General features: G+C 38.5%; 1 protein-coding gene across 4 annotated transcripts in view; it reads right to left on the minus strand.

Annotated features, from left to right (window-relative positions):
• Positions 1 to 725: 725 nt before the first annotated feature.
• Positions 726 to 19,066, minus strand: part of LOC129103798 (DNA (cytosine-5)-methyltransferase 3A-like) — a 35,918-nt gene continuing 17,577 nt past the window's right edge. For 2 of the 4 annotated variants that reach the window (XM_054614401.1, XM_054614399.1), the window contains 17 exons: positions 15,737 to 16,099; positions 14,794 to 14,952; positions 14,475 to 14,582; positions 13,005 to 13,161; positions 12,614 to 12,760; positions 11,808 to 11,852; positions 11,393 to 11,472; positions 11,090 to 11,202; positions 9,603 to 9,786; positions 9,396 to 9,480; positions 8,873 to 9,018; positions 7,609 to 7,699; positions 7,293 to 7,441; positions 6,695 to 6,780; positions 4,773 to 4,842; positions 4,150 to 4,268; positions 726 to 4,011 (listed from right to left, as the gene is read on the minus strand). In XM_054614401.1, the coding sequence (XP_054470376.1) occupies positions 3,870 to 4,011; positions 4,150 to 4,268; positions 4,773 to 4,842; positions 6,695 to 6,780; positions 7,293 to 7,441; positions 7,609 to 7,699; positions 8,873 to 9,018; positions 9,396 to 9,480; positions 9,603 to 9,786; positions 11,090 to 11,202; positions 11,393 to 11,472; positions 11,808 to 11,852; positions 12,614 to 12,760; positions 13,005 to 13,161; positions 14,475 to 14,582; positions 14,794 to 14,952; positions 15,737 to 16,099 (2,244 nt within the window). In that variant the 3' untranslated portion in view covers positions 726 to 3,869. Of the gene's footprint in view, positions 4,012 to 4,149; positions 4,269 to 4,772; positions 4,843 to 6,679; positions 6,781 to 7,292; positions 7,442 to 7,608; positions 7,700 to 8,872; positions 9,019 to 9,395; positions 9,481 to 9,602; positions 9,787 to 11,089; positions 11,203 to 11,392; positions 11,473 to 11,807; positions 11,853 to 12,613; positions 12,761 to 13,004; positions 13,162 to 14,474; positions 14,583 to 14,793; positions 14,953 to 15,736; positions 16,100 to 19,066 lie in introns of all 4 variants that reach the window. The other 2 variants (XM_054614400.1, XM_054614397.1) reach the window with 1 other exon arrangement.

A 19,066-nucleotide genomic window follows, 5' to 3' on the forward strand; every position in this document is an offset into this window, starting at 1 on the left:
TGTCAAGAAGCCACTGAGCTACAAATCCCCTGCTGGAGGGCACATTGGCATGGAAACAAGAGCTGAATATCAATATCCACATCTCCTCTCTCAGTCCCCTGACTATTGGATGCTTAATCAGAGTAATGCGAGTATTAATTACGGTTGCAATTGTTCAACATCAAAAATATTTGCACGTGTCATTTGTCAATGGAAGGCCATTATTGTCACCTGAGAAAATGTTTTCATTATCAAGTGTTTATCGCCCCATTATTCTGACTTTAATGTATCACATTAACAAGATAGTAATACTAATTTAGGTACTCATACATATGAATATTATTGCAACACTATGTCATATTTGTGTAAAAAAGAGCCATTCTTGATTTTATTAATAAGTCAAAATGTTGTTGTAGGAAAGGCCTCTTACAGACACGGAGGCTCATTTCTGCCACCTTACAACGTTTATTATTATATACGCTTATTCTGAACTTCTCGCACTTGCTTGAGGTGACTGTGTTGTAAAAATGTGCTTTTGGATTGTGGACATTCTGTATTTGTATGGCATATTGAATTCGACCCAATTAAATTATATTCTGACTAAATAATCCTAAAATTCCTTTCTGTTTAAAATTAGGACTCACTGTAGTTTCCTTTTTTTTTTAAAAAAACAAGTCTAACAAGTCAGAGCAATATTTGAGATATTGGAAACCACATTTTCAAGGGCTTGAATTCAAAAGGTCAGGTGCAATTTATTAAATATTGATAAAAAAAAAGCACAGGAGGTGACAGACGTTTGCACAAAAACAATACATTTATTCAAGTGTTCTCCAGCACAAGTACATACGGAGCCTCTATCTTCTCTCTGGACACTAAACTTAAGTATGGGGGGTTCGGTCAAAGTGGAGAATGACTGCTACATTTGCTGTAAGAACTGGTCTTGAGGGAAAGCGTATAGGCCATCAACAGTTATGACAGAAAGAAAGTCACACAGAGTGTCATCAGTATCACCGAATATAGAATTATTGACCTGCCTTGAACAGTAAAACTCAAATGTTGTTTCTGATAAAAAAAAATTAAAAAAAACATCAATTCAAAACAACATTTTGAAAACAGACATGGAGAATATTACGGCATGGAATGTAGGATTAAGAAGCAATGCGTATTAAGCAGACATTATGCTACAGTAAAAGTTATTACCGTTTTTTTTTTTCTCACACAATTTTCCCACAGATAAGCACCAACTACAGCAATCTCTAGTCTAAAACAATATAGGAAACCTTTCATTATTTGTTATCCTTATTTTTTCAAGTACAAAGTTAAAATGCCTTTGTTAATATATTTATATGAGTGAAATAATATTTCTGTTGCGTTACTGAAAGGAACTCAAAACAGTCATTGTCAAGACATTAGTTCTCTTCCAATCAAATATATTTTTGTTGTTTAGATAAAATGTTTAGCACCATCAGAAACAGCGACAATCCCTCTTTTAAAGTCTTACAAAAGGAAATAGAAGCAAAATAACACCACCATGTAGGGCTGTGCAGTGAAGTTGAGACCGTTCATCTTAAAGCTGTCCATAGGCCACTATTAAGATCACATGACATTAAAATCTGGATTCACTTGACACAAACAAATCAGTACAATAAAGTAGTCGACTTAGAGTCTCCCTACAGCTAATGCTCAAAGCAAGTTTTGAATCAAATTTGTCACTTGATTTTTTTATTTTTAACCTAAGATTTTTCCTAATTTGATGATATATATTAGCAAAGAATTATATTTGTACATCTCATACGTAATAAAAAAAAAAAGATAAAAACAAATTGAAAACAGCAACCGGAAAACTTTATGTACAAAATGTACAAACATGAGGGGATGTTAAGTATTATAGAAGGAGGGGGGGAAATAACATCTGGTTAAAGTATCACAAAGCACCAGAGCTCATATTGAGCCCAGTGTGCATGGACAAAAACGATGGCAATAAGGTCACTTAAGAAATTAATTACATTAAGAAATTAAATTTCAAATTTAGAATCTTAAATATGATATAGATAAGCGATAACATCTGTTTTAATTATCTTTACTCTTTGAGTCCCGACATCTTCGTCAAACACTGTGTCAGTTTTTCGTTTTGACGAACTGCAGCCTAAATCCTCCATATTTATCTTAGAGGTTACAATCAAGAGAATTTAGTTTGTGAGAGTAATCCAAAATTTGGATCAGTACTTAAATTTGTCAACATGACGACTACGATTTATCAGGGAAATGGCAAAAATATTACACAAAGCGCATAACATAGTTCCCTAACTCTGTCTTACATTTTACAATCTTAAAAGAAATAGACATTCTTTGAATCTGGGTAGTATCATACTGTGTCGCTGCTTTAAAACAGGGAACAATATGGATGAGCGATGAAGGGAAAAGGGGTTTGGGGTTACAAATGTCAATCCATCGACTGTACACTGAGTCAAATAACATGGGTTTCACATATCAAAATCCATTCTTTCACTTCTATTGGCACAGCCCTACTGTATACAAAAAGTATTACACGAGGGTAGATCAGTTCACATCATAAAACAAAAACAAAACAAGAAACAATTCACAAGAACCAATATTTCTTTTAAAATATCAAGAAAAAAAAAGAAAGTATACATATAAAAGTGCTTTATAATGTTGATAAAACAGCACAGAATTGCTATAAAAAGGTAGAAGAACTTTGTGAAGCCGCACCATATTGTTGAGGTTTTGCACCTGACAGTTTTTTTTTTTCAGTTCAGAGAGGTGGAAGTTGATGAGGAGAGTTTCAAAGCTCAATCAGCCTCCCTCCCCTCCAGCGACCACACTTACTTAACAGTTGTACAGTAATATCATTGGTCAGGATGAAACTAGAAAAAAATAGTTTCACAGACGTTGATCTTAAGTTTTTTTTCTTTTTCTTTTCTTTAAATGACAGAAAACATCATCGCCCATGTGGTTGTAGCTTCACTCTCCGTTTGTGCAGATCCAGGCAGTGAGCCTGAGTGTGGCAAGGCTGAGAGATTAAATGAGCACCAGTACAAACTGTATAAAAGCTGTAAAATGCAGAGAAGAGCATATGCTCTATTTTTGCAATTTACTGTCTGTCACTTTTCTTTAAAGTGAACAAAACAACACAGAACAGATTTGTTTTTTTATCTCAACATTAAACACAAGTCTTTTCCAGCAACAGGTTAAAGAGCCTTGTATTATCTAACGTCGCAGTGCCACATGGGCTATGATGTTTGCCATCACCTTGGAGCACCATGGTATTGTAACCATATTACAGTAGTACCTTTATTACCTTCAGTTGTGTATAGAAACTGTAAACAAAGAGGTATATGTGATCTGGTGTTTTGGATTTCTTGGAGACGCAGCTCTCCTGACACTGAAGAAAATTGCCTTTCCCTTCACACCTCCGTGAGGCTCAGTAGCTGGAAGCATGGCCGCACCGCAGGCGGGAATCTCACAGCCCCGACGTACAGTACGCTCACACAGCAAAAAAAAAACGTTTCACATATCTTGAAAACCTTTTCCTATCTGTCGGGTCTTTCCCATCGCATTGCCGTCTCTTTTTAAAAACACACGTTTAGCACTTTCCTGTCTCAGTGTCGTGAGAAGAAAGCATAGTCTCAAGTATAGCTTGCACAAACAAATCAACAATACTTGATAACACTGCTAAAAAGGTAAAATGACATATCAAAATTAAATAGAATAAGAATTACAATTCAAATACAAGAAATAATGTGAAATCTACGTCAACGTTTTGCTTGCAAATTATACAGGAGTATAATTCGAGGATCAAGGCTCTTATTTCTAGTCACAACATACAGTTGTAGTTCCTAAATGTTTCCGAGGGCGAGTTTTCCCGCCGCTCAAATACAGGCAAAGTAATCTTTGAGTGGTGCAAACAGGTGGCGGATAACCGGGACGCTCCATGATCTGCCCAGGAGCCTTTGCCTCGCCAGTCGGCTCATGTTGGACACGTCCGTATAGTGGACCGGGAAACCAAAGATCCTGAGATCCAGAACCAAAAACAACCGGACAGGCGAGGAGCAGAATAAGGGGAAGACACAGGAAGATCATTTTGAGATTTAGATCACTGAAAGAGCTGTGATAGTTCAGTTTTTAAGGACAAGCTTTATGTTTACATACCTCTCCATCTCAGTGCACCAGAGGATGTCTTCCTTCTCGTTCATGTACACAGGGAAGTGCTGGTCCTTGCCCTGCTTGATGGAATTAGACCTGGTGGTGATGGTCCTCACCTTGCCAAACTGAAAGAAACATTATTATGTGAGTCTAACTATTGTTTTTTATTGTTCAAAGTGTATGAAAGCTGCAAAAATCAGAGATTTTACTGCTTTCATTACTGCATAACAGATCAGATCGCTTGATGAGCATGAGGATTCTGTGTTTGGTTAAGTTCTCAGTACTGACTGATGGACTTTCATGCTGTTACCTCCTGCTGCCACTGGGAGCCGCCCTTGTGCAGATTTGCTTTGCTTTGAGCAATTCAATTGTGCTTTTCTTTACTTTTTTCTCATTTTATTACATTTTTGCTGTTGTTTTTTTAACTTAAATTACAGTTGTGACTGTCAAAAATGGTTGTCTTTCCATCAGAGGATAGAGAAACATAATTGATCTTGTTGCAGATTCAGATTTTTTAATGCACTTATTGATGATTTCTTTTGACAATACAGCCTAACAAATAAATGTAACGTGAGGAAGGTTCAGATCTGTTGTAATATATTAGTTCAATCAAAGTATTACACAAGTACCTTAGCTGTTCTGCCGTGTTCTAAACAGTCCTGGAGGTCCACCCTGTCATTGTACATGGCACTCAAAGGCCTGAAAAAGAGAAAGAACAGGAGCAAAAAATTTGATGTAGACATGCAATACTATATATAACTTTGGACTTCAGCTAATAGATCTGATGCTTGACAAAGTAACTCCACTTTGTTCTTGTTTTTCTTTTCAAGTTACCTCTGAAAAAGACAACTCCTATGTTTAAATTTACATAAATCTGATTAGATTAACACACAACTTGCTGGGCTTAATTTTTTGTAATCAGATGGCTCTCTGTATTAATAAATGCACACAGAAGGATTAAAAAATATATTTTGTATTTAATAAATAAATGTCCGTCTAGACAAAAATATCTTTCAATGCAAAAAAAGTATTTATCATTGCATGTAAATTATGCAAACACAAATATTTTTTGTTTTAAATCTTATAGAAATCCACAAATATACATATTCAAAAGTATTTGCAATTTTCAACAAAAACATATTTATATTCCATTCTGTCATGTTTGAACTTTTTGAGTCTTCCCTGCAGCAGCTCCCTTCGTGTTCTATAAAAGGGAATTATCTGTAGCCAATCAGATGTCGCCTATCATTTCAGCCAATCACGTAGCCAGAGACTCGAGGTGCGTTTGATTTGTGATCACGGAGCGTTAAGTCTGCGATTATGAATTAGCGTTAATTAACGTCAAAACAGCTGCCTGTACACGGTGTCTGGTGGCGGTCCCCCCAATGTAAGTGAAACATAAGATGTTAAACTTGCTGTAAGTGATAAAATGTAAGTTAGAAATGAATGTGTTTGCTCATTTGAGACGTTAGGTCTGTTAATTAGATACTTACTTGAAACCTGTTGAGATGGTTTATCTGTGTTGCGTGACGTCAGCTCTCTGCTTAGCTAAGTAACATATTGCATGAAATGAATCAGTGGTGGAAGAAGTATTCAGTTACTTTACTTAAGTAAAAGTACTGATATCTCAACGTGAAAATACTCTTATTAGCAAAAGTCCTGCACTCAAAACCTTACTTCAGTAATACTTAAATTATAATTTAAGTATTATAAGCAATTTTACTTTAACTTTTAAAAGTAAAAGTACTCCCTGTTAGTGTTTTACTACTATATACAGTACCAGTCAAAAGTTTGGACACACCTTCTCATTCAATGGTTTTTCTTTATTTTTATTTTTTTCTACATTGTAGATTTATATTGAAGACATCCAAACTATGAAGGAACACATATGGAATTATGTGGTAAACAAACAAATGCTCAACAAACCAGAATATGTTTTATATTTTAGATTCTTCAAAGTAGTTGAATGAGAAGGTGTGTCCAAACCTTTGACTGGTACTGTATTATGTTTTTGAGTTATTATTACTGCTGCATTAATGTATATGTTGCATTTTACTGCAGTAGATGTTTATGGTTGTGTTGACTTTAACTGCTTTGTATACTGTTTGTTAGTTTAATCCACAGCAATGCATCATATTCTATAAAATCATCATATGTATGACGTGTCGCTGTCCTGTGAGATCCACGTATCTCTAGAAAGTCACCTTTTCATCAACTCAGAAAATGAGATACACGGTTTTCACTGGATAGGATGGTTATGAAAAATTGTAATCTGAAAAGTAGTTTAAGACATGGGAATATTTGCCTCTGAGATGCAGTACATGTTCCTTGAATTTGTACTAAAAGGTTTCTTTGGTAGTTTTCAAACTGGACCCTATTTTCCCTTGTTTTTTTGTGGGCCTCATGGGGTATATACTTAAGTGTCATAGTCCTATTGAGGGTAACTCGTAAAAGCCTGGGCTATGTTACACAGCAGTCCCCTTGTTCAAAGGGTATATTTTGTCCGTTGTGTGTCCCAGGCTGCTGCTTCCCTCACCATTCGCACACCAACCTGTTCATGCCAGGAAGGTTTCCCCAGAAGTATCGGGCGCGGTGGGCAGCAGACACTTCCTTGGCATCGATCATCACTGGGTTGCACTGGAATCCAAGCAGAGGAGAAAAGACATCAGGAACCAAGGTAAGGTGCTGTTTTACATACAGTGTTTTACAGTACAGCAAAGTAGAATTACCATTTAATAGCAAAGTATTACTGGTATTAGAAAAAAAAAAATCCTTGCACTGTTTTTGATTTGCTAAAATCAATTAAGGATCAGGTCGTCCCACCATTTAAAAAGGGTTTCAAAAGCCAAACACAAAGTGGAGAATATTAAGCTGACCAGGTCTTAACATGACAAAATTCAATACGGAGAGCAGAAGACCAGTACATTAAACATGGCACATCAAAATTATTACATCAAGATGAAGAGACTCAGTGCTCCCTTCTCATGATCTATGTCCAAAAAAAAATCAAATAGTGCCACAAGGGGGCATTCACAAGCCATCAAACCTTTTGCCTCACGTCAAACTTTATCTAGAAGTTATGACTAGTTATGACCGGGAGGATTAGATAAATCTTAAGCAACAAGTTAAGAGGACAGAGAGAAGCTGACCTCCAAAAAGCGAGATATGTCCCTCTTATCGCTGACACCCATGGCAACCACGTTTTCAAAGAGCCAGAAGAAAGGCCGGCTCTCCCCCTCCTTCGGCCGTGCCTCGTGGAGCAGCCTGTAAAACTCAAAGAACAGGCGGCCGGTGCCCTCTGGGACAGAAACATACATCGAACAGTGTTGGACGTTCAGTAAGAGGCACATACTGATGATGCTTTTGTGATTGTCTATTCAGATAATCAATTTATTGGTATTTGACATGATCTTGATTCAAAACAACATCATAAAGAAAGTCATAACAATGAAACAGTGAACCTACCAAAAAGGCCTTTCCTAGCAGGATTGACTATAGAGAGGTCATTGCATGGGCTTCCACCAATAACTAGGTCAAAAGGACCCCACTCCTGTATCTGTGTACAGATAAGATACAGAGTCAGAAACACAGAGATAAAGACAGAGACAGAATAGATAGTAATATGTTGTAAGCCTTACAATCCAATAAACACTCATTAGTTCTACTTGTCGAGTCAAGTGGATGCTTAATATAATTTGTATGTGTTCTAGTCTCGCCCTTTCATGCACTTTGGAACATTTTTGATTTTCTCTTGAAAATATTGTCCAGGAATGATGTAATATGATGTCAGTGAACTGTATATCAGTCATGTTAAGGAACCTTGATAGTCAGCTATAAGAGAGATTTTCCTGCAATTTTCTTTGAGTTTCTTTTGTACGTTTGTTTGCCAAACACCGAACACCCTCAACTTGTCAACTTGTCATTTCAGCCTGATGAGTGCGACCTCTTTATGAGGAAGTGCGCGTTTGTGAAATTTGATCATTAGCACCACTAAAACTTCCATATAAGGTTACATGTTCCGCTTTGTTTGTGGGTAAGTTTCATTCACAAAAATGTTACGAAATAGGAAAAAGAGGAACATTACACAGCAGAGCTTTAAGGAAGGAAATCAGCAAACAAATTTAGCATTGTAGTTAAAGCATGAGGTAAAATGCTAAATAACTTCTGTCCAAAGCAAAGCAGTCCATACAAACATCTGTACCTTGTTTCAGAATTACAGTTTCTATTGACAGTCGGGAGAAATAATGATACAGTTGTGTGGTGTGAAGAAATTCCAATACTTTGTCCTCCGATTCAGTAGCTGCCCATCGTTATTATTTGATGTTTGTGTCGTATCTACTGACATCACCTGTATCTCACTGGAGTTACAGTCTGTGTTGCATCCATGTCTATATCCACCATCTCATCAAAATATAGAATTTTTCGTCTGTTTCTTTCCTTTTTTCTGCACAGATTTTCTTTTTCATGGATGTGTGTTTCTGTTTTCGTAAAGGAACCTGCGTAGATTACAGTTCTTACAGGATTTCTGCAGTTTCCTAGCAAGACATCTGTAAACATAGCTAACTATCACATAGTGTGTTATCCCTGTATTTACTCAGGCGTTTAATATGTACCTGCAACGTTAAAGCTGTTATGAACGATTTGACCAGTAAGTGCAGTTGCATAAGCAAACTGATAGTACGAATGTGAAGCATTACACCAATCCTTCAAAAACTCAAATCAAACTTACATGTCTGCGTGTGACGTTCCTCACATCGCCAACATACATGATGCGACCCTGATGCCGCACGATGCCCACAGTGATGGAGTCTTCACACACTTCAGATGCTACGTAGCGATCCACATGGATGCCAAGATCTTTCAGCACCAAAAGCCCTGCACAGGTCGAGGTCAAAGGTCAGACAGAACATACAAAGCTGAGGACACCAAAACCAATGAACTGTACATGATAATAAGTAAAAACTGATGTGTAGCTCTGGAGCGTCTTGGATTTATAAACAAATAATATGCTGAGTCCTGAAAATAGATACTCAAATTTAAAACTCATACAGTAGAATGTTCTTACTCTTAGAAAGACTTTGATGGTGTTATAAGATTAGATTTCATCCTACCAGGAAAGCAAAAATAAAATAAAATATATTTTATACATGTTAATTCTCCAGTCAGAGTTGATCATGACATTGAAGTCAACTAAAAGGACGTTTTTTTCGTTTGCGTTTATTTGGAGTAAACTGATAAAGTTCTTATCTAACCTGTTGCTATGCCGTCAAATAGTGACAGGACACGAATGGGCTTCCTCTTCTCCACCATGACTGGAGGGTAAAGCTTTGGCGCATCCTGAAATATAACACACAGATAGACAGAGATAGAGGGAGGGAATAAAATGAGTCACACAGGAAAAAAAAGACTCTTAAGTGAGACAGTTAATGGGATTTATAGCCTAAAGGTCCATTACTCACAAAATCTTGGTCATGATTATTTGCAAAGAAGTGCTGCAGACGGCTGGGCCAGTCAGTGCGACGCCCCAGTAGACCAAACGCATCCTTCTGACCACACATGAAGCAGTTCCACGGGTCCTCTTTGATTGCTGCGTGGGCCGCTCCTTGACCAACGAGGAGGTCGACACACTCCACACAGAAACACCTGGACACAAGCCAAGGTGGTTAATTAGCACAAGTGATATATATATATATATATATATATATATATAGATAATATTTTTTAATGGATTGACGATAACAAAAACACATCATAATCATATCCTTAAAAGGAGTGTATAATAATATATTACAGCACTCTCTCCTCCCAAAATCAGTTTTCTAATCAATCAGAGGTCATTGGCAGGCTACCCGATTGCAACATCTAGATTGCAGCTAGTTGTAATGATTTTGAAAGAGGTTTGGGAGTTGTGAGAGGCGAGATTGGCCCAACATGTGACTGACGAGGCTTAATTTGTTCTCTGTGGTATTTTCTAGACTCGTATAGATCTCGTATTCTGTGTGAGGTTACTTTATCAGACTATTACTTTATAGTAAACAGTGGTCTATTTATTTGACGCTCAACCACACTTCATATTATGTTTGTGATCTTCACTACAGTGACAAACAAACTACTGACATATGTAATGATGTTGTATTTATAGTATATCCTATGCAGATTTATTAGAACAATTCATCTTTAGGGTAAAAAACATTTCTGGAAATATTTAAAAATACATTTTTTTTATATATATATATATTATTATATTATATAATACAATTTATGGCAATGTACTTCAGTCAGGTAATTGTGGATCAAAGTTATGGTTGGTTCTGCAAGTAGTAATTTGTTTATTTGGGGACATATTTGAAATACCAAACATATTGTGCTCCAGAAATCAATTCCAGATTTGGCAGATTGAGATACTGTAGCATCCTCTGAGGTAATCTGGCAAACGGAACTCCCCCTGGGGCTTTGGACCTATTTAAAAAGCTAAGAACCTTAGCCTCATTTCCCATCCAACTATCTCTATGCGCATTTAAAAAAAAATTGGAGGGGAAATGCCGGAAATTTTTTCAAAGCCTGACTGGCATTCTTCTTTTAATTATGTCATCCCGTTGCTGCCTCTTCTTTTGCAACAGTTTGATAGCATCTGTCTGGATAATTTACCGCCATAAACAGTTTGTCTCGCTCCATTCAACTCCTATATTTGCATAGCAGTAGTGGATGGAAACGTGCCCCAATTTGCATATTCTTTTACAGATTTTCTGGAGATTCTGTTAACTTGACAATTTTACACTTTGTTTAGATACTATGACACTGCCAACACAATAAATCCTTACAGTATATTGATTATTTGTGCAGAAGATGCTGTCATGATTTTAATTTACACTTTTGAATGAAGATATTGGGGCAATTGTGGTTTCTATCACCACCCGCCACCTCCATTAAACAGTAGAAATCTTACCGACAGCAGTTGTTGTTTCCACACATGAGCACCTCTCGTCCTCCGCAGCAGATAGTGCAGTAGGACTGGTAACCATCGTCGTCATATTGATACGCACATTCTAGGAAGCAGTTCTGTGTAAAAGAGACGAAACGGTGAGCAGTTTGACTTATTTAAAACCTAAGATTTTATGGGGGTTACAACAGGTGCTGCTGGAAATATGTTCAGTTTATGATTAGCCTTGAAAGGAGCTGTGGTTTTTTTACGATGCTGTAGAAACGGAGTTGAGTCCCAGACTTTTTAATGACCTCTATCACAGCTTACCTTACAGCTCTGGCACATTCCTCCAGCAAACAGCGGGTGCTCGAGGCTAACATTCAGACTTCCACAGGAGATACAGATGTCTGTAGAAAGAAGTTCATCATGTCAGTATTCAACAGAGGGAGGTCATAGCACTTCTGTGAAACTATTTGAACATCTCTGACAGAAGGTGAAGATCTAATGAGCTCAGCTGGTTTTTGTGGTTTTGTTTGGAGGGAACTCGCAGTCAAGAATTCATTAAATTCATGAATTTATTTCTGCATCTTGGATCTTTTATAGTTTTATTAACATTGACACATACAGTTCTGCAGATTCGCTTTCAACAACAAGGGGAAGTGTAAGGCGTCTAGGTGATCATCCCCTGAGAGAGCCCCCCCAACTGCTACAAGCTAGAAGGCACAGAGGACACAACACTTACCCTCTATGCTGCGGCACTTTTGTCTCACTTCCTGAACAAGCCGTTCTGAAAATAGAAAACATGATACACCTCATGAGAAATGTAGGTGAACAAAATCAGCACACAGCAATATTCAACAGTTCAAAATGTGTCTCCTTTCAACCTCCATGTTTGATTTAGTTGTTTTAGTGTATTTATTCACACAGATAAGAAATAAGTAAAATTAAATTATGCTATAAATTGGAAATCAGGAATTTTATGACAGATTTTTAAAAGCTTTAAAAAAGGATCAGGCTTCCTTGGGAACTCTAAAATTTAAAGTTGGACTTAAATGTTCTTCAGTATGCAGACTGCTTTATGTAAATTTAAAAGCCACTAAGGACCAAAATCGACCCCTGTGGTACACCAAATTCAGCATTACAAGATGCACATACAGTAGGATGAAATAACATGAACGGTCAAACAGAAAAATAAATATAAGAACAACGTCAAACCATTGTAATAATAAGTTAAAAATGATTTTAAAAATTGCTTCTTTTTTTTAAATTATTAGTTATATTACAGAATCAGGTGCTCATTGCAAAGACATCCTACAGCAATATCAATAAAGCTTGTTTGTGAATAAACCCAAACATCTATTTATAGTCGGTGGAACACTGAGCCTTTTTGCCTCGTCACATCACTCACTTACATCTTAAACCTGCCGCTCTAATGGACCTCTTGTCCACACACTACTTCTCCAACCGCTTACCCTGCTGTGTCCACCCCCATGGGAGGGAATATAGAGTTCATGACTCCTATTGAACCTAATGAATGAGGCACCTTACCTCGTGTCCTCTCATCAATGATGTCCTTGACCTTGGGTTTCTCTGCTGTGCTTTTGCGAGGCTTTTTGGCCGGAGGAGGCGTGTAGGCTGCCGCTTCAGGCTCCACCCACATCTCAGGGTAAACCTCTTTATATGGGTTACGCTCCTCTGGAGTGCAAAGCATGTCAGACAATTAATATTACAGCCGACATTATGAATTATGCAATCACATGCTTAATTTAATAAATTTGTAGTTGAAGAGGTCCATTAACAGCTTTTATCTAAAAGAACTATAGGGGTTCATACACATGGGAAGTTTCTTGGTAAATGTAAGTCAAGACGCACAGGTGCTGTCAAGAAACTTAGGCATACGTCCAACAATTCAAGCTTCATAATAGTGACCTCCTCTTACCTTCTGGTGGCTCTAAAGCCTTAGGTCCAGTGGGCTGAAATCCTGTCATAGCCCAGTCAATCATCTGCTTGTTCAGCATTTCTACTGATTTAGAGGTTTCTGTCTCATCGCTGTCGGGACAGGCCATGAAGGCTTTGCCTGCCCGGCTGCTAGCCGCCTGTGAACATATAAAAACATTAATTGCAGAAGTTCATCCTCAATAAACTTACAGAAATGATCAACGACTTAATGATCTCAGCAAAAGGCTTCAGCTCGGGATCATAACTATTTTATTTTTTTCCTCATCTAAGCATTTCTTTTGAAATTACATTTCAAAAGCACTGAATTCTAAAATAATTTTTTGGGTTTTATTGACAGTGCACACACAGCCTATGGCTATGGCTGCCAAGGAAAGACGACAAGGAATTGTTCCTTCCACATAATGGGAAATAACACCATTACAGTTCTAGCAGAGAATTGAATCAGAAGTCTCACTCAAGGAGAAGTCTCGTTCTGAATCTCAGAGAGGGTTAGTCCTTATAGACATCGTCAAAATCATCTATTGAAAGACTTTTAGATAACACTAAGCTACGCTTTCTGTACTCAAACACAACAAACTCTTCACTGCACTTCTCTATCCAACTCTTACTCCTCAATCTCAAGCAATTTCAGAAAGACACTTCTTCTTGAGGGAGACTTGGTTTAACACAGGGTGCTCTCCTTAATATTTTCAGACACGTATAATAACAATCTGAGCCTGTCAGCGGCTAAAACAAGCACTTTAAGTAGAAGAAAGTTGACGGTGCATGATTGCACCAAAGGATTTCATTGCAGACTGTTTCTTGGCTGCTGGCTGCAGAACTCTTGCTCAATACTGGACCAATTAAAAAAAATTGTCCCAATTAGTCACTTAGACACAACAAAACATGTGAAAATAGGGCCCAGGATGAAAATGACATAAGTTTCCCTATTTAGTCACTGTAAAAGCACAATTTTCTTGTTTTTCTCTGTTGGCATACAAATTAGGCAAACCAGATATCATTTTTTGGTTAGTAAGTGAGCTCAATTAGCAAGCTTTAGTGGTGCTAGTCAGAGTGTTTTTTAACTTTGTACAGAGCCAGTCTAGCTGCTTTCAGTATTTATACTAAGCTAAGCTAATCGTCTGTTAGCTCTAGTATAACAAAGGAGAGCAGAATTAATATTTTCATCTAACTCTGCGAGATAGTGAATAAGTGCATTTCCCAAAATGTCCAACTGTTCTTTTAAAAAAGTGAAAACTACTTAACTGACCAAATGGTCAGTGTAAGTGTATATATGTAAGTATATTAGCTAACTAAAAAGTTTACTATTGTAAAAAAACACTTACATTTTATAATGTTTAAACCAATGAGCTCAGTTAAATAGGCATATTTTTTTTTTAACGTGTGAACCAGTTAGATAAAGATCGTTTAAACAGATTTTTATTTTTAACCCACTGTTCTTATTACTCACCTGTAGCACCTCATAGATGGCTTTCTTGTACATGGGCTGCTTGTTGTAAGTTGGTTGGTGAAAGGCATTACTGAAGGAACTTAAAGGCATGAGTTTCTCTACACAAACCTGTAAAAATATACAGAAAATAATGTAATTGTTTACATCACACGTTAGAATTGTCCTGTTGAGGTAAAAAAAAGTCTGGAGATTGATGGCTTTTATGTTTAAGCTGGAAGTATGTGGTTGTTACTATAAACAAAATGCTGTTTTGCTTAATTTCCGGTGAAAAGAATAAAGTCACCGGACAGCAATATTATCGCTGGCTCTAAACACTCACCACTGAGAATTTTCCATCACCAAACCACATGACCCATCTGGTACCCTCGGCGGCTCTGCTCCGTCCCGTCATCCACCAGGAAACAATGCGGCCGGGCCACCACGAGAACCCTCGAAGCTTTCCCCAAACCAGATCGCCGATGCCAAAACCACGACCGTCCTGTAGCCAAAATAAAAGATAAAGCATCCGCTATATATTAACTTCAGGGCATAATAACTCTACCTTTAAGTTTTTGTTTTTTTGGGGGGATGGTAAAATCATGTTAAGTCAATTTGTATGTGGGGAGATCAATATCTCAAATTTTCCACATTGTGCTTTACAATCTGTACATCATGCCGCAGCCTATATCCTTTAGAACTTCAATTAGGATAAGGTATGAATCCCCAAAATACCTCTACTGGGACAGGCAGACATGCAATAATTGTCAGGTCGACAAATTTATAGATAGATTGTAAACGTATATATCCCTGTGATAAGAATAAACAGATAAGACCTGAGGCACACAACCTCCTCTACACCATGGAGACCAAAAGTTGTATTATAGTATTATTATAATATTCAATTATAACATTATTGTATTGATTAAAAGATTTTCAAAATAGTTTTGCCGATTAATTTTGAAAAATACAAACCTACCATAAAACACAAGGTGTTTTTTATGCTTCATTAAATGAAATGTAAATAAGCTGTAGATTTTTTACATTATTTTTTACAGATTTCATCTGTTAACATTGCATATTTGGTATCTTTTGTAAATTTTCAGATCTCCACGAAGCCAACAGTTGTAACACACCTGAAGAGCATAAATTCCCAAATGGCTGCTTTACTCGACCTGGATTAATCCTGGCCTTAAGCTAAATCTTTTTTCCAATCAGGATCGCTGTTGTAAAATCCTGTTGGTCTACAGCCAGACATTAATCAGTGTGAATCAATATTATCTTACCTCATACTCAGGCTCAGTGTCTGCAGGCTTAGGGGACGTCTTGTCTCCACCTCCGATGGCGACGGGCTCAGGGGTCGTGGCCACAGTGGGGGAGGCGGGGTCAGTAGGCTGCTGCTGCTGCTGTGGAGGCGGCTGCTGATGTTGTTGTTGTTGTTGTTGTTGTTGTTGTTGTGGCAGCGACGGCTGTGATTGCTGTTGATACTGAGGCTGTGACTGAGTGTGCGACTGAGGCTGCTGCTGCTGCTGCTTTGAAGGCGAAGGGTGCTTGATTATTGAGACGTCTTCTATCCGAGTCTCTGTTTCATTCTCCTCGTGATCCTTCATCGTGTTCATTGCTGACATCAGTTTGGACTTTTTTTCTGCCTGAAACACATCCCAGAGACAGCGATGATGAGAACAGGTCAAAAATGCAGTTTACATCACGCTGAAATAAAATGATATAAAGGGGACATATAATGCTCATTTTCAGGTTCATACTTGTTTTTTGGGTTTCTAACTTCAACACAATTGAACGGCTGGTTGAAGCACATGATTTCTGATATAGGCTGCCCACAAAAAACGGACTATTTTGTCTTATTTCACAGTTTGTGGGTTGGTAGGCATTGCAGATACCCAAATACATGTGCACAAGCAATGAAATCGTTTTTCATGATATGTCCATGTTAAATCCGGAATAATGTCAAACTTCTGCTTATACACTTACAAATAGGGCAGATTTGGAAAATCCCCTGGTCCTCAAGGAATAGAAAGAAACGGCATGGCTAACAAACTCAAAGCCAAAACAACATCCTCAAAAAAAAGAAAGCTCTAATTTATGGCCACAATGTCCAGCTAACCACTGTCCTTGGCTAACGCTAACCACTGTCCTTGGCTAACGCTAACCACTGTCCTTGGCTAACGCTAACCACTGTCCTTGGCTAACGCTAACCATTGCTCCTTGGCTAACGCTAACCATTGCAAAGAAGAGAAGGAGGAATTAATAAAAGAAAGAAAAACCTCACTAAGCATTGATCTGTGGGTTTGTCACCTTTCACATTACACACTCATCTGACCCATTAATAATTTACATATATTGATTAATGCATACACCTTGACATTACCATATATGTAATCACACATTCTGCTTGAATCATAGTCATCCGGGTCTCTCAATAAAATTGTATTACTACCAAACACAGTTAACATAGATGCCGGTCCCATTTTCAGCTATGCATCACAAGTTGGGCATGCCGTCTCTGCTGTGTAAGGGCAGAATCTTGATTGTGGGAGCCCGACAGCCTTTGTAAACACGGCTTTATCTCCGCCTGTGAGGCCCATTCATCAACAGCACGCTATACAGTAACTCTATAGTGTCCAGAGCTGCAGCGGAGAGTTCACTGGGTTTGTGGTACCTGACACTGAACCGCTAGGTCGATCAGAGAGGACGAGACGCAGCCGGGACTTAAGCCTCTCACTGTAAATCCCCAACAGCTGCACTCATTCTGATGTCTCTCTCTCTCTCTGTCTCTCTCTCTCTCTCTCTCTCTCTCTCTCACACACACACACACACACGGTAGGATTCATATGGACACACATGTTAACTTTCTTCTCCTCTTTTCCTTTAAAACACACACACATGCAGAATATACAGTAGATCTGCAGTCCTGTATGTAAACACGTGTTAGTCATACTATAGGATCCACGTGAGAGCGTTGCTGCACAGCTGTGCTTACTTTCCTCAAGTCCTTCTCAGGTTCTCAGGTCTCACACACACTGTAAATGTCCAGAGGTGGACCGGATGTGTGTGTGAAGAGGACGAAAAAGGCAAGCAGGCGGAGAGACTGCACAGTCCTCCGTCCTCTCTCTCCCAGTGTGACTCGTAAACAATAGCGCCTTTAAGGGGAGGTGGTGCTTAGACGACATGGGGAGGGGTTTCTGCGCAGAAGAGTAGAAACATGTGCTCCTCAATCAAGAGGCTCTGCTGTGGTTTATAAATATCAGTACTGTACTGTTGGATTGATGGTTCAAAGCCCCTTGGCCATATGTGTTAGGCTTCTTGGCTCCGGCAGCACATTGGAGTCAGTGTTTCGACAGCCTGCTTGGATGTGTGGTTCCAGATGGTAAACTGCAAAAACTAACAAATGTCAATTAAATTGCAGAATGTCTTATGTGTATGGGGAGAAACAATCTGTAATAATCTTGGCAAGTGAGAAGAGCAGTTGCTGGAAGTAACGAGCTGACTGAGAATAACTGCAAAGTGACATTTTATGAATTTACTCCTGAGTGAGCTTCTTCATCTTTGGTGACCAGTAATCACAAGGACACTGCGGGATCTGTAAATGGCCATAAAGCGGCGGAGCTACTGTTAATGTGCCCATTTTGGTGTGTTTAGGGTCAGACTATCTCCAGGGTTCCTTTTCCTCAGAGCCAATCAGAAAGGGACGCTGGAAATGCCAGTGGGGGGAGGAAAGTACAGTGGCTATAAGAACCAGATATTTGTCTCTGGACTTCTTCCCAGTTGTAAATGGCCCCCTTTTGGGGGCCTCACAGTGTGTGTGCAGCTCCACCAGCAAGACAGGCCCTCCGAGGCTAAAGGGGGAAATAGGAAAGGAGGTAGCAGAGACACAATGCAGTCTTTATCATTTAAACACGCCTGCCCGTCACTGACAGCTCAGAAATACCACCACTTATATCCGCTGTCACGCCGCGCTGAAAACAAATACCATAAATGACAGCAGACATACTATAAATGTATAAACACAGTAGAGAAAATGTGTAGAAACAACCCCACAGCCAACACAGCTACACTTTTTCCCCTTGGAAAAAACTATGTTATATATGAATACAATGGAAAAACCAAACCTAACCGACTGTACTGACGTAAGTGTGGATTTTGTTATGATAGAGTGAAAGCAGAAGCTGTGCAGGCCTCTGGCGGTGTACAGACATGTTGGGTGCACAATAAGGGATAATCTGACCTAGAGGTCTGTGCAGCATGATACCCTGAGGGCTCAAGGGGTGACGGAGTGCACTGTGAGGCAGAAAAAAGAGAAAAGATATTGGTCTCTAGGGCGTGTAGATAATACCCTAGTAACTAATCTTGGCTTTGATTGTTAACAAAAAGGTCACGTTTACCGAGTAGCTTCAGTTATTTATATGACAAAAGCTGCCTATTATAAGGGGCTAACATTACAAGGAACATGTTTTAGTCTTAAAGAGTCAAAGGTTCAGTTGTTGAGATCCAACACCTTTTGTGCATAAGCCCTGAAAACTGGCATGTAAAACAGGGACGAAGACAACAAGCGACAAATAGATCAGACATTAGAGAAATAAATCTATGTTAAAGTAGCA

Source organism: Anoplopoma fimbria, chromosome 15 (genome assembly GCF_027596085.1).
Source record: "Anoplopoma fimbria isolate UVic2021 breed Golden Eagle Sablefish chromosome 15, Afim_UVic_2022, whole genome shotgun sequence".
NCBI lineage: Eukaryota > Metazoa > Chordata > Actinopteri > Perciformes > Anoplopomatidae > Anoplopoma > Anoplopoma fimbria.